The sequence below is a fragment of the Cetorhinus maximus genome, chromosome 25 (assembly GCF_964194155.1).
Source record: "Cetorhinus maximus chromosome 25, sCetMax3.hap1.1, whole genome shotgun sequence".
NCBI lineage: Eukaryota > Metazoa > Chordata > Chondrichthyes > Lamniformes > Cetorhinidae > Cetorhinus > Cetorhinus maximus.
In genome coordinates, this window is record NC_135903.1 from 38850324 (window position 1) to 38864741 (window position 14418).

The following is a 14418-nucleotide window of genomic DNA, read 5'->3' on the forward strand; positions in this document are numbered from 1 at the left end:
CCCAGCCACATCAACACCGATTCAGAACTGAACTGGGAGCTATGCATGGTTTTGTATTTCTATGCTGCAGAAGAGATTGTTAGAGACTGTTGACACTTGCAGTGTCTTTACAGAAAATTGTCTGTCAAAAGCTGTGCATGATGTAAATGATCTGTGATTGATGTGTACCCTCTTCATTAACTAAGATCAGGTCCATTTCAGTAGATGCAACTTTCTAACTTTTTTTTGTTCTAACTCTTTTTCCTACATAGTAGCCTCACTGTTACCCACCATGCCCCCCACTCCACAGCAGTTTAGGAGGGGTGGGTGAGTATCTAAGTTAAATATAGGAACTCTTCTCCTACATGCCATGCATGTGCCCACTGCTTTTTTTTTACAATGCCAAATGTCAGGACATGGAAAGGCAGAACTCTTAGTTAACAAATTTAAATCAGACTCCCACGATGCAATTTAAAATTGATTGCTAAACGTGATTCCCAAGGGTCAGGAGTCCTGGCAGTGAAAAGGAATGGGGAACTGCCAGTACCACAAGTATCCTTTCTAGCCCTCCTTGTAGTTCAAGAGAAGCTCCCACCAGCTCCTCAAGGAAGCCTTCAGCTTCCCTAGCCCTGATTGCCAGCTACGTTTGGCAGCAGTTATGAGTCCCTGCCTTGCCATGATCTTCAGCTGTTTTCGGCCTTCCCCTGAAATATTGGGCTATTAAACTGGAGCGGTTGTAATGAGCTGTTGTAATGAGCCAGTTGTAACCCATTTTGTGCAGGTTAGATTTTCCTGTTTTACTGGGAGGGGTGGGAAAGAGAAAGGTGATCTTCACCTTTGAACTAGAGGAAATACTTTTTGTCTGGTTGCTAATTCTTCATTGTTCCCTTGTAGGAAAAGGCACCCCAAGGGGACATAAAATTAGTGATTACTTTGAGGTAAGTTGCAGGGTTTTTAACAGCCTTATGTCAATAAATTGAACAAAGTTATCAATTGTGTAAATGTCCTTGTCATTAACAGCCTGGGAACTGTGATGAGGAAAAGGCACATTTATTGTCTGTCACTGATTTAAGCTGTTGAATGTGTTGATGAGAGGTAAGACTGGCTGCCTTAGGGGAATAGCCTATTTTAACACAAATGCTGAGAATGAGGCCATATGAAAATTTATATTGATATAAAAAGTTAAATAAAGACCAGTTTTCCTCCTCAACACTCTACAGTGGATTTTTTAACCCTTACACTATTGCCAGGTGTAAGTAAATTAGTTTCTCTAGACTAGTCATCACCTCACAGTGAGCCAAGCCCTAATCTAGTAATAAAGATGCTGCATGTGTTAGTTATATAGTTGCTTCTGACTGCAATTGCCCCTAGCAACCAAAATATCCAAACCTTAGTTGTCCTAATTTTAACCACTACTTTGTTAATCTAATCCACTTCAGCACATATATTCTATACCCTTTTAAATAAATGAAAATTTTACTTCCCTGACACACTCGCCTTGTTTTTTTTTCCCTGTCTGTCCCATTTTAGTTTGGGTTATGTTCAAAAAATGATGTCCTGAAGATTTACTTTTTACTGGGATTTCAGAAAGTAGAAGTTAAAGGAGTGAACTGATTCTGTCTGTGATCACTGAAATAAAAGTAAAATACTGCAGATGCTAGAAATCTGAACTTAACACAAAGTGCTGGAAAATCTCAGCAGGCTTGGCAGCATCTGCAGAGAGACAAACGCAGTTAACGTTTCGAGTCCAATATGACTCTTCAAAACTCCGAAGTGCTTTTTGTCTATCATCGCCTTTGTCTCAGTTTTCTAACATCAAATATTCGGGTGGCAATCAGATGTGAGCTCATCAGGGCACCCCAAATGTGACTTCTGATTTACAAAAACTTGTACAGTTTTCCAAAAGTAAAGTAAAAAACCAACTGCAGCCTCTGCCTGGAACAACCTATTCCCCTCGAAAGCAAGATATTTTGTTTAACCAAAAGCGAATATGCATCGTCAACACATCATGTCTGCAGAGAAGAGAGAGCACAACTTAGTGGTGTGGTGAAATGCTTTTTGTGCCTGGGTTGGTAGCAACTGTCCGGTGAGGGAACTATTTAAAACTAGCTTTGTCAACACATTTGAAACATAGTGAAGCCTAAACATCTATCCCTCCACCACTGTGTACTGTGGGTGCCATACATATTATCTGCAGTGAAGCAAATTGCCAAGACTTCTTGGTTAGCACCCCCTAAACCTGCAAACTCCTATCACATTAGAAGGACAAGGGCAGCAGGGACATGAAACACACTGTCGCTAGGTCAAAATCCTGGAACTCCCTACCTAATACATTGTGGGAGTATCTTCACCACATGGACTGCAAGATATTCAAGAGGAAGCCTCATCTTTACCACCTGAAAGCCAAGTAGGGATGGACCTTTATCAGTGACTACACACCCCGAATAATGAATTTTTAAATAAGTGATCACATTTTGTACATCCAGTAGTAAATGGCCAGTTTCAGCTATTCCCTTGAGTTGTGCCTTATACCCTCAGCATAGATGCAGTGACTGTTCTTTAACACCTGGAGCTTTTTAAACCTGGCTTTTTAGTATAGTTTGCTTCAGATTCCTTTTTAAATAAGGTAAAATAAGCTGAGCTCAGAGTTGAATCTGGTTCAACAGATTGTTTAAGTTGAAGTGGGGAAGGCAAGGAAGTTTTTGTGCTTTGTTTTTTCTGATTTTATTTCAGCTTTCCCAGCTAGGAGGAAATGCGCAGCTACATATAATTTTTTTCATCCCATCCAGGTGGAAAACAATGGCAAGTGCATCGATGAATATGATCCAGTCTGTGTCCGTGCCCTTTACTGTATCCTAACTAAATTATATTTGTGTTTCAGTTTGCTGGCGGCAGTGTCACAGGCACAAGTCCAGGGCGGAGTGTACCACCTGTAGCTCGTTCATCCCCACAACATTCCTTATCATATTCATCACCTTCTGTGAGTATTAGGTACTAACTGGGAAATGTCTGTAAATTAGTACATGCGTTGAGCACCATTATAATTTAAAACAACATTTCAACACTGAATCCCTAGGGCAACTCCACCCTGGTTAGAGCTTTTCATGATCACCTTGGTGTGATCTTTGATACTGAACCACACAGCTCAGCAAGATCCCAGTTTCAAGAAGGAGGTAGGGATATGAATATATTGATTAATACTAGGCCTCCAAATCCCTCTGCCTGTTTTAGTGCTTGTAATTTATACTAGTTAAAGGAAGAGAAATGGGCAGTAGAACAGGATAGTAATCTGGCTGGAGCTGAAGTGATGGCCCATCTGAGGGAGGCCCCTGTTGGATGCAGGGGGAGCAAGGACAGATAAATGGCTTATAGGCTTTTACTTTATTCTGTCAGTTTGGGAGTATTAATTTTCTAGATAGAGTTGAGTGTTTCTTTTTGTTTGGATCTATTGTTGTCCAGCCATGATTTGGCATGCGAGCGGGAGCAAAAAATGAAGTCAGTGTCTAGATGCCTTGTTCAACATGAGGGGAAGCGAAGAGAGAGGAAAATACAAACAATTTGCATTTGGTGTATGAAGAAAGGAGGAGAACCAGTTGAGGGGAGACGGAAACATGTGGGAGGAGAAAGACACTGCGGAAAAGTGGGGAGACGCTGTAAAGGGAGAGCGAGGTTCTTTTGTGGAGGTGAAATGGAGGGAGAAACTCTCAAAATAATCACTGTGGTCAGCATGCAAAGGGAAATACATGACAAACAATAAGAGTAGAGGATTAAGGTTGTGGACCTAGTCAGAAATCAGCATCTGCTTGATTTCTGTGCCCAAAGGCAGGTCCGACTCACAGTGCCACAATCTCCGCCATGGATAGGGCAAGGAAGCAAGTCCTGAATCCATTCCAGCCGGAACAAGGATCGAAACCTGTGCTGTTGGCACCTGTCTGATCCACATCGGCCGTCCAACCAACTAAGCCAACCGGTTCCCAAGGAGTCCGAGTTGCTGTGGCAATATACAGTCTTACATGGATGTTGTCGCCTGGAACTATGGATAGTGATGGTAGAGGCTCCAATTTCTTTCCATTACATGGCTGACCAGGAATCCCTGCTGCTCTTACCACCTGCTATTGGCATATGTTGGAAGGATTTACAAGATGATACTCAACCTGTTTTGCCACGTTATGAACGCACCTTCCTTGGCCATCAAGTCCTGGAGTGGAACTTGAATCGGAACTTCTGGCTCAGAGACAGGGACTCTATCCTCTGCACTTAAAACCTTCTTATAGAAACCTTAGCTCCTGGTATTAACCAGGTGTGAGGAATTGGTAAGGCTCAGGATTATGCAATGCAGCACAGCCTGAGCATGGTGTGACCTGGATTGGGGGATTCACAAGCTGTTTCTCCCTTTACGTTTTACTATATAAGCAGTGCCACAGGTCCTCTGGAGAGGAGAGCCCAGAGTGGTGATAAAACCCAGTTGGAACAGTTTAAGATTTGAAGTTTTACATGTTCCTTCTGTTTTAAATCTGAGGTTCAGCACGGCAGTCCTTCGTCAGTGGGATCGGCCAACACAGAGCATTCCTGTAGTTCACAAAAGATCATTAATGTACAACACAAACAATCACAGGTATGTAATCCTTGGAACACACAAATACTGGACTCATTTTCTGGTTTAACTTCAGCTCCGTAGAATTTTTCATTCTTTTTTATTCCTTCATGGGATGTGGGTGTCGCTGGTAAGGCCAGCATTTGTTGCCCATCCCTAATTCCCTGAGCTTGACATCAATTGTAGGAAAAGGGAATTATTAAATATGCAGTGGGACCCAAGAGGGATTCAGCTTGGATACTTTTCCAGTATACCCAAAGGCACAGATGACTGGGAAAGATGTTAATCCTAATTTTGGTCAAGAGTGAGATGAGAGCTATATTAAACCAAAGGTAAATATTAGAGACGCTGAAGGAGGACTAATTGCCGGGACCTGACTGAAGTTGTCAGAGGAACATGAGGGGAATTAGGGAGGCCCTAGAAAATATATTTGAATTCTATTGAATATGGATATGGAGGACTGGAGAGCGACCAATTTAATAATCGTTGTCAAAACTGGAGACAGAGCTAACTGGGTATTTGCAGGCCAGTGAGTTTATACCCAAGGTAGAAGAGAAAATAATTAGAAGTGGCCAATGGAGTTCAGAAAGGGAGATCACATTTGACAATCATGATAGAGTTCTATGAGAAGGTGACTGATATCGTAGATGGGAGAAATACAGTGGATAGACTTCAAAAAGCCTCAGGAAGGTTACCATACAGGAACAATTGGAGAAATGTGATGAATTTTGACCTGGAAGCAGTACAGTAAGGAAAATTTGTAGTTTTTTTGTAAGGTTAGTGGAATCTGCATTGTTTTAAAAGTTTGCATCAATTGTAAAGGGAACAGTTGTGATTTTCCTGGATAATAAATTCTGGTCCATGTGACTGGCAACCCTTGACCTGGAAGCAGTACCAACAAGAAGGAAGGAAGAAAGAAACCTTGTGGCTGGCAATCATAAAGGAAAGCTGCAGATGCAAAGAAGAGCTACACACGGAGGAGCTGGAGGATGAAAGCGATCAGTGCACAGATGCAGAAACAAAGAGAAAGACAGACAGAGAAACACAATTCTCGTGAGAAGAAGCAGCAAATCACTCAAGATGTGGCCTGTTTTTCTGTTTGGCAGTAGTGCCAATGTCACTGGACTAGTAATCCAGAGGTCCAGGCTGATGCTCTGGGGACATAGGTTCAAATCCCACCACGGCAGCTGGTGGAATTTAAATTCAATTAATAAATCTGGAATTCAAGTTGGTCTCAGTTATACCGTGAAACCATTGACCATGAAACCATTGTTGATTGTTGTAAAAACCCATCTGGTTCACTAATGTCCTTTAGAGAAGGAAATCTGCATTCCTACCTACTAGTCTGGCCTACATGTGACACCAGACCCACAGAATTATGATTGACTCTTCAGTGCCCCCTGAAATGGCCTAGCAAGCCACTCAGTTTTATCAAACCGCTACAGAGTCTGAAAAAAGGAATGAAACTGGACAGACCACCCTGCATTGACATAGGCAACGGAAAAATCAATGGTACACCCAGCCATATCGACCTTGCAAAGTCCCCTTTACTAACACCTGGGGGCTTATGCCAAAACGGCGATGGGAGAACTGTCCCACAACCATATCAAGCAACAGCCTGACTTAATCATACTCACGGAATTGTACCTTACAGACAATGTCTCAGACACCACCATCACCGTCCCTGGGTATGTCCTGTCCCACCGGCAGGACAGACCCAACAGATGTGGCAGTATAATAAATAAAAGTAAAACACTGCGGATGCTGGAAATCTGAAACAAAAACAAAAATAGCTGGAAAAACTCAGCAGCTCTGACAGCATCTGCGGCGAGGAACACAGTCACCGTTTCGAGTCCATATGAAAAATAGTGTAAGCAGCATGTAATAGACAGCTAAGCAATCCCACAGCCAACAGATCAGATCTAAGATCTGCAGTCCTGTCACATCCAGTTTTGAATGGTGATGGACAATTAAGCAACTCACTGGAGGAGGAGGCTCCACAAATATCCCCATTCTTAATGGTAGGGGAGCCCAGTACATCAGTGCCGAAGAGAAGACTGAAGCATTTGCAGCCATCTTCAGCCAGAGTTGCCAAGTGGATGATCCATCTCGGCCTCCTCCTGCAGTCCCAGCATCACAGATGCCAGTCTTCAGCCAATTCTATTCACTCCACGTGATATCAAGAAGCAACTGAAGGCACTGGATATTCCAAAGGCTATGTGCCCTGACAATATTTCAGCAATAGCACTGAAGACTTGTGCTCCAGAACTAGCTATGCCCCCTAGCAAACTGTTCCAGTACAGCTACAATTCTGGCATCTACCCAACAATGTGGAAAATTACTAAGGTGTGTCCAACCCGGCCAATTACTACCCCATCTGTCTTTTCTCTCAATTATCAGCAAAGTAATGAAAGAGGTTGTTGACAATGCTACAAGTGGCACTTACTTTGAAATAACCTGCTCACTGACGTTCAGTTTGGGTTCTGCCAGATCCACTCAGTTCCTGACCTCATTACAGCCTTGGTCCAAATATGGACAAAAAAGCTGAACTTGAGAGGTGAGGTGAGGGTGACTGCCCTTGACATCAAGGCAGCATTTGACCGAGTGTGGCATCAAGGAGCCCTAGGAAAACTGGACTCAATGGGAATTGTAGGGGGTGTGGGGGGAGGAGAAACCACCCCCGATTCAGTGATGGTAATGCCATTGAATGTCATGGGGCGATGGTTAGATTCTCTCTTGTTAGAGTTGGTCATTGCCTGGCACCTTTGTGGCACAAATGCCACTTGCCACTTGTCAGCCCAAGCCTGGATGTTGTCCAGGTCCTGCTGCATTTGGACATGGACTGCTTCAGTATCTGAGGAGTCATGAATGCTGCTGAACATTGTGCAATCATCAGCGAACATCCCTACTCCTGACCTTATGATGGAAGGAAGGTTTTTGATGAAGCAGCTGAAGATGGTTGGGCCTAGAACGCTTCTCTAAGGATCTCCTGCAGTGATGTCCTGGAACTGAGATTGATTTCCAACAACCGCAAACATCTTGATAAGGACAAGGTCGAGTATGTTTTTCCCTTTTGTTGGTTCCCTCACCACCTGCTGCAGGCCCAGCCCAGCTCTGTCCTTTAGGACTCTGCCAGCTCGGTCTGTGGTGGCGCTAACGAGCCACTCTTGGTGATGGACATTGAAGTCCCCCAGCCAGAGTACATTCTGCACCCTTGCACCCTCAGTGCTTCCTCCAGGTGGTGTTCAACATGGAGAAGTACTGATTCATCAGCTGAAGGGGGTTGCAGTACGTGCTAATCAGCAGGAGGTCTCCTTGCCCATGTGAATAAAGAACAGCATACTGTGGAACTCTGTAGCTACACAGTGCCACATTTGTGTGGGGAGTGATGCAGTGCTTGTTGTACCGACTATTTAAAGTGACATTTACCTTTTTATTTGAAATATAATTTTCCTGTCAATTCATGTGTAATTTGTGTTGGTTCTGATTCTTGTTAAAGTACAAGTTACAAAAAGCGAAATCTTGTTGGTAGTTTCTTCATTTGGGACTTAATAAATTTGGTTATTTTGGTTTACGGTTCTCCCACGGGGTTTGTAACAAAAATGACGGGGCTAGGTGATGACGGCAAGTTGGGTTAAACACTCTTGTTTCTCTAAAAAAGAATAGTAGTTGAGGGTAGTTTCCCAGAGCAATTGGAAGTGGGTAGTGATGTCCTACAGGTTTCTGTTTCTGTTTCTGCTCACTCTGTACATTAATAATTTAGGTACGGCATTAGAGGAAGTGATATCTACATTTGCAGTACAAGAGTGGACCATATAAACTGTTCAGGACCAAAGAAAACTGCATGGGGATGTTGATAAGATGGTGAAATGGACATCTTGAAAGAAGCCATTCTAATCTGTCTCTCTCTGAACTCACTGCACTCCATTCTCTCAGGTCCAACCCCAACATTGCCATCAAACCCGCTGACAAGGGTGGTACTGTTGTTGTCTGGCGCATTGACCTCTACCTCGCGGAGGCTGAGCGTCAACTCGCAGACACTTCCTCCTACCTCTCCCTGGACCATGACCCCACCACAGAACATCAAGCCATTGTTTCCAGGACTGTCACTGACCTCATCTCCTCTGGAGATCTTCCTCCCACAGCTTCCAACTTGATAGTCGCCCAACCTCGGACGGCCCGCTTCTACCTCCTACCCAAAATCCACAAACAGAACTGTCCTGGCAGACCGATCGTGTCAGCCTGTTCCTGCCCCACGGAACTCATTTCTCGTTATCTTGACTCCCTTCTCTCTCCCCTTGTCCAGTCCCTTCCCACCTACATCCGTGATTCTTCTGACACCTTACGTCACTTCAACAATTTCCAGTTCCCTGGCCCCAACCGCTTCCTCTTCACCATGGACGTCCAATCCCTCTACACCTCCATCCCCCACCAGGATGGTCTGAGGGCCCTTAGCTTCTTCCTTGAACAGAGGCCCCAACAATCCCCATCCACCACTACTCTCCTCCGTCTGGCTGAACTTGTTCTCACACTGAACAATTTCTCCTTTAACTCCTCTCACTTCCTCCAAATAAAAGGTGTGGCTATGGGTACCCGCATGGGCCCCAGCTATGCTTGTCTCTTTATGGGGTATGTGGAACATTCCTTGTTCCAGTCCTACTCCGGCCCCCTCCCACAACTCTTTCTCCGGTACATCGATGATTACTTCTGTGCTGCTTCATGCTCTCGTCGGGACCTGGAAAAATTTATTAATTTTGCTTCCAATCTCCACCCCTCCATCATTTTCACATGGTCCATCTCTGACACTTCTCTTCCCTTCCTTGACCTCTCTGTCTCAATTTCTGATGATAGACTGTCCACCAATATCCATTACAAGCCTACCAACTCGACTACAGCTCCTCACACCCCGCTTCCTGTAAAGACTCCATCCCATTCTCTCAGTTCCTTTGCCTCCGTCGCATCTGTTCTGATGACGCTACCTTCAAAAACAGCTCCTCTGACATGTCCTCCTTCTTCCTTAACCGAGGTTTTCCACCCACGGTCGTTGACAGGGCCCTCAACCGTGTCCGGCCCATATCCCGCGCATCCTCCCTCGCGCCTTCTCCTCCTACCCAGAAACATGATAGGGTCCCCCTTGTCCTCACTTATCACCCCACCAGCCTCCGCATTCAAAGGATCATCCTCCGCCATTTCCGCCAACTCCAGCATGATGCCACCACCAAACACATCTTCCCTTCACCCCCCCTGACGGCATTCCGTAGGGATCGTTCCCTCCGGGACATCCTGGTCCACTCCCCCATCACCCCCTACTCCTCAACCCCCACCTATGGCACCTCCCCATGTCCACGCAGAAGATGCAACACCTGCCCCTTCACTTCCTCTCTCCTCACCGTCCAAGGGCCCAAACACTCCTTTCAAGTGAAGCAGCATTTCACTTGCATTTCCTCTAACTTAGTCTACTGCATTCGTTGCTCCCAATGCGGTCTCCTCTACATTGGAGAGACCAAACGCAAACTGGGCGACCGCTTTGCAGAACACCTGCGGTCTGTCCGCAAGAAAGACCCAAACCTCCCTGTCGCTTGCCATTTTAACACCCCACCCTGCTCTCTTGCCCACATGTCTGTCCTTGGCTTGCTGCATTGTTCCAGTGAAGCCCAACGCAAACTGGAGGAACAGCACCTCATCTTCCGACTAGGCACTTTACAGCCTTCCGGGCTGAATATTGAATTCAACAACTTTAGATCTTAAACTCCCCCTCCCCCCATCCCCACCCCGTTTCTCCCCCCTCCCTTTTTTTTCAATAATTTATATAGATTCTTCTTTTCCCACCTATTTCCATTATTTTTAAATCTATAACTAAAACTTTGTTAGTCTTTCCACCCCACCCCCACTAGAGCTGTACCTTGAGTATCCTGTCTTCCAATCTTAATTAGCACTTTTCTTAGGCACTATCACCACCTTCAACACCTCTTTGATCCTTTTGCCTGTGACATCTTTTGATTATCTGCTCCTATCACTGCTTGCTTATCTCCACAATCACCACACCCTCAACTTCTCTCTCCCCCCGCCCCCCCACCTTAAACCAGCTTATATTTCATCTTTCTCCTAACTATACTCAGTTCTGCCGAATGGTCATGAAGACTCGAAACGTTAACTGATTTCTTCTCCACCGATGCTGCCAGACCTGCTGAGTTTTTCCAGGTAATTCTGTTTTTGTTTTGGATTTCCAGCATCCGCAGTAGCTTTTAGCTTTTTGTCTTTATCTTGAAAGAAGTGGCTGCAGAGAAAGTGGATGCATTGGGTTGTAATCTTCAAAAATTCCCTAGGTTCTGGAAAAGTCCCAGTGGATTGGAAAACTGCAAATGTAACACCTCTGCCCAAGTAAGGAGGGTGTCACAAAGCAGGAAACTATAGGCCGGTTATCCTAACGTCTGTCATTGGGAAAATGTTGGAATGCATTATTAAGTGAAGTAGTGGCAGGACATTTAGAAAATCATAATACAATTGTCAACATGGTTTGTGAGTTCTTTGAGGGTGCAACCAGTATGATGGATAAAGAGGAACCAGTAGATATAATTGGATTTCCAAAAGGCATTTGATAAGGTGCCACTTAAAAGATACTGGCACCCAGCGTGGAGAGGGGTGGGGAGAGAGGACGACCTTAGTGTAAGCCTGCTCCTGGGCCTGGCCAAAGTGGCCATTAGCAGGTCCAGATAGTGGGCGATCGAGGGTGTTATCCGACCCTACTGTCTGCTGCACTTCCACGGCTACGTTTGTGGCCGGGTGTCCTTGGAGAGGGAGCGCGTGGTGTCAGCTGGTACAATTGAGCCCTTCTGTGCCTGGTGGGCACCGCGGGGATTGAGGTGCATTATTGACCTCAAAAATCACATTTTGGCTTGACCTTAGTAAGTTTCCTTACGATTTTGTCTTTTTGTTGCAGTTTCCCTTTAAGGGGCTGCCCCTTTTTGTTCATTGATCTTTTGTTGATTTGTCCCCTTTTTTTTTTCTTTATTGATTTAACTAAAAGAGCATTAAAGATACTGCACAAGATAAGAGCTCATGGTATTAGGTTGATATATTAGAATTGATAGAGAATTGGCTAACTTTCAGGAAACAGGTAAATGGGTCATTTTCATGATGGCAAACTTTAGTGGAGTGCCACAGGGTTCAGTGCTGGGGGCTTCAACTATTTGCAATCTATTTTAATGACTTGAATGAAGGGACCAACTGTATTGTAGCCAAATTTGCTGGCGATACAAAGGTAGGTAAGAAAGCAAGTTGTGAGGAGGACGCAAAGCATTTGCAAAGGGGTTAAGATAGGTTGAGTGAGTGGGGAAAAAATGGCAGATCGAGTATAATGTGGGAAAATGTGAGGTTGTCCAGTTTGGTAGGAAGAATAGAAGAGCAGCGTATTATTTAAATGGAGAGAAAGATGACAGAATTTTGCGATACAGAAGTCCTTGCACATGAATCACAAAAAGATAGCATACAGGTACAAATAATTCGGAAGGCAAATGGAATGTTGGCCTTTATTACAATGAGGGTGGTTTATAAAAGTAGGGAAGTCTTTCTACAAATGTACAGTGCATTGATGAGACCACACCTCAAATACTGTGTACAGTTTTGATCTCCTTAAGGGGGGATATACTTGCATTGGAAACAGTTCAGAGCAGGTTTATTTGGCTGATTCCTAGCATGAAGGAATTGTCTTATGAGGATGGGCTGAGCAGGTTGGGCAACACTCATTGAAGTTCAGAAGAATCAGAGGTGATCTTATTGAAACATAAAAATCAGATGGGATTTTACAGGGTGGATGTTGGGTGGATGAGTTTCTCCCTCATGGAGAATCTAGATCTAGGGGGCACAGTTTCAAAATAAGGCGTCTTCCACTTAAAATAGAGAAGAAGAGGGATTTCTCTTTGAGGGTCATTAATATTTGGAATTCTCCTCCACAGCGAGCAATGGAGGCTGGGCCCTTAAATATATTCAAGGGTGAATTAGACAGATTTTTGATCAACAAAGGAATCCAGGGTTATAGGGGCAGGCAAGAAGTGGAGTTAAGGCCACAATCAAATCAACCATGATCTTATTGAATTGTGGAGCAGGCTTGATGGGTTGAATGGCCAACTCCTACTCCTAATTCTTAGATCTTATGAGAAGTGGCAGATGGAGTTCAATGTCAGTAAGTGTGACATACTTTATATAAATAGCAAGCATTATGGTTTGATATGGAAGCTGTTGATCTAAATTTATAATCCAGCCTAGGTTTATTACCAAGCCAATTTCAAATGTATATTTGGATAAACTAACAATAGTTAAATTGGCCACAATTCTGATTTTAACATTCAGGCACCAATCTGAAAAAAAACTATAAAGGTGAACATTGACACGCAGATTATAATGACACTAGCTGCCTGTAGGTCAGTCTTTGATTTCATTCTTGGTTAAATAGGCTAAGATTAGATTAGAGTAATAACCACCTTTTTGTTGAGACTTTTCCCGCCATATCTTTAGATATGAGCATTATCTGTACAAATGGCCCTCAATTGCTGCTCCCAGAGGGAATCTAAAAATGGTGCATCCTTTGGTTGAGAATTCACCATCAGGACTATTCTGTGAAAGAAAAGGCCACTAACCCATCATGGGCTATGTGCCCATTAAATGTATATTGATTAAAACTCCAGGATCTTGTGTCACACAATAGATTTGGACTGTGAAGACCTTTTTTGGCTTATTTGATCTCACCAAATAACAATCCTTTTACTATATATCAATCTAACATTTCAATCCTAACCAGTTGAGCTTCATAGATGACAATTCCATGATCTTCAACAATGTAGAACCCATCTTGATGCCTGTAGAGTGCTCATCGCTTCTATACTCCTTTGCATTCTACACTTTATTTTACAACCAGATACTAATGCAGTTCCGTTTGTAAGAAATTAACATAACTCCCTACATTGTAAATGAGTATCTCATTCCACACTTTTGAAAAGCTGTACCTCCTAACTTCCTCATTTTGTCTGATCTCTGCTAGCTTTGTATTTGTGGGGAGTAATCCAGAGTAGTTAAATAAATGCTTAAGACCCACATTTATCTGCGATTTAGAAGCTAAAATTGTTTATTTTAATTTTTTTTTGAGGGGTGGGGACGGGGGAGGGGGGGTCATGGGGGGGAAGCAGGGGGGTTTACATCATGTGGCTGTTATTTTTGCCCTTGTATCTATTACTATGCCTAATCGTTGAATTATACTTTATGATGTGTCGCAATCATGTATATTGTTTATAAGTCTTCCTTCTCAAAGCTTGTATAATGCAGCACTAGTGGTTGAATATCCTACCTTAATGTTTATCTGCAAAGTTAGGGCACATTTCACTAATATATGAATTTCTAAAATATATTTGTTAGAGCTGCAAGCGCCTTAGCATTATATTTTAGGCTGTGTAATGAGTGCAGGGGTAGTGATATCAGCAGACTGAGAGAAATATTCACTTTGCAAACAAATGTAATCCCCTGTTCGAAAACATTAACAGTTTTCATTTCAGCCAAAAAAAAGCAAAATTTTAGAGCAGCATTTAACATTTGTGTTTTGAAAAGTGTGTGTGTGTGTATTTTTTTTACAATATTATGATCCTTGGCCAGACTCCAGGTTGTTGAGGGGGTGGGGGGAGGCGTTCTGGTTTGCAACCAATAACATTTTGTTTAAACTAGACAAAGTTAGAGATTCAAGGCACTTACTAAGTGAATGAAGTCACATTCCATGAGTTTGAAACAAACAAAAATAAACCTTACTATACAAGTTCAGAAGGATAAAACAATTTACAATATCTACCTAATATGCTGAC

The 14418-nt window shown here is 43.4% G+C and overlaps 1 protein-coding gene across 6 annotated transcripts in view; it reads left to right on the forward strand.

Annotated features, from left to right (window-relative positions):
* Positions 1–14418, forward strand: part of tlk2 (tousled-like kinase 2) — a 146240-nt gene that overhangs the window by 58086 nt on the left and 73736 nt on the right. For 4 of the 6 annotated variants that reach the window (XM_078529826.1, XM_078529830.1, XM_078529831.1 and 1 more), the window contains 3 exons: positions 874–917; positions 2861–2959; positions 4499–4594. In XM_078529826.1, coding sequence (XP_078385952.1) covers positions 874–917; positions 2861–2959; positions 4499–4594 — 239 coding nt within the window. The remainder of the gene's footprint in view (positions 1–873; positions 918–2860; positions 2960–4498; positions 4595–14418) is intronic. The other 2 variants (XM_078529828.1, XM_078529832.1) reach the window with 1 other exon arrangement.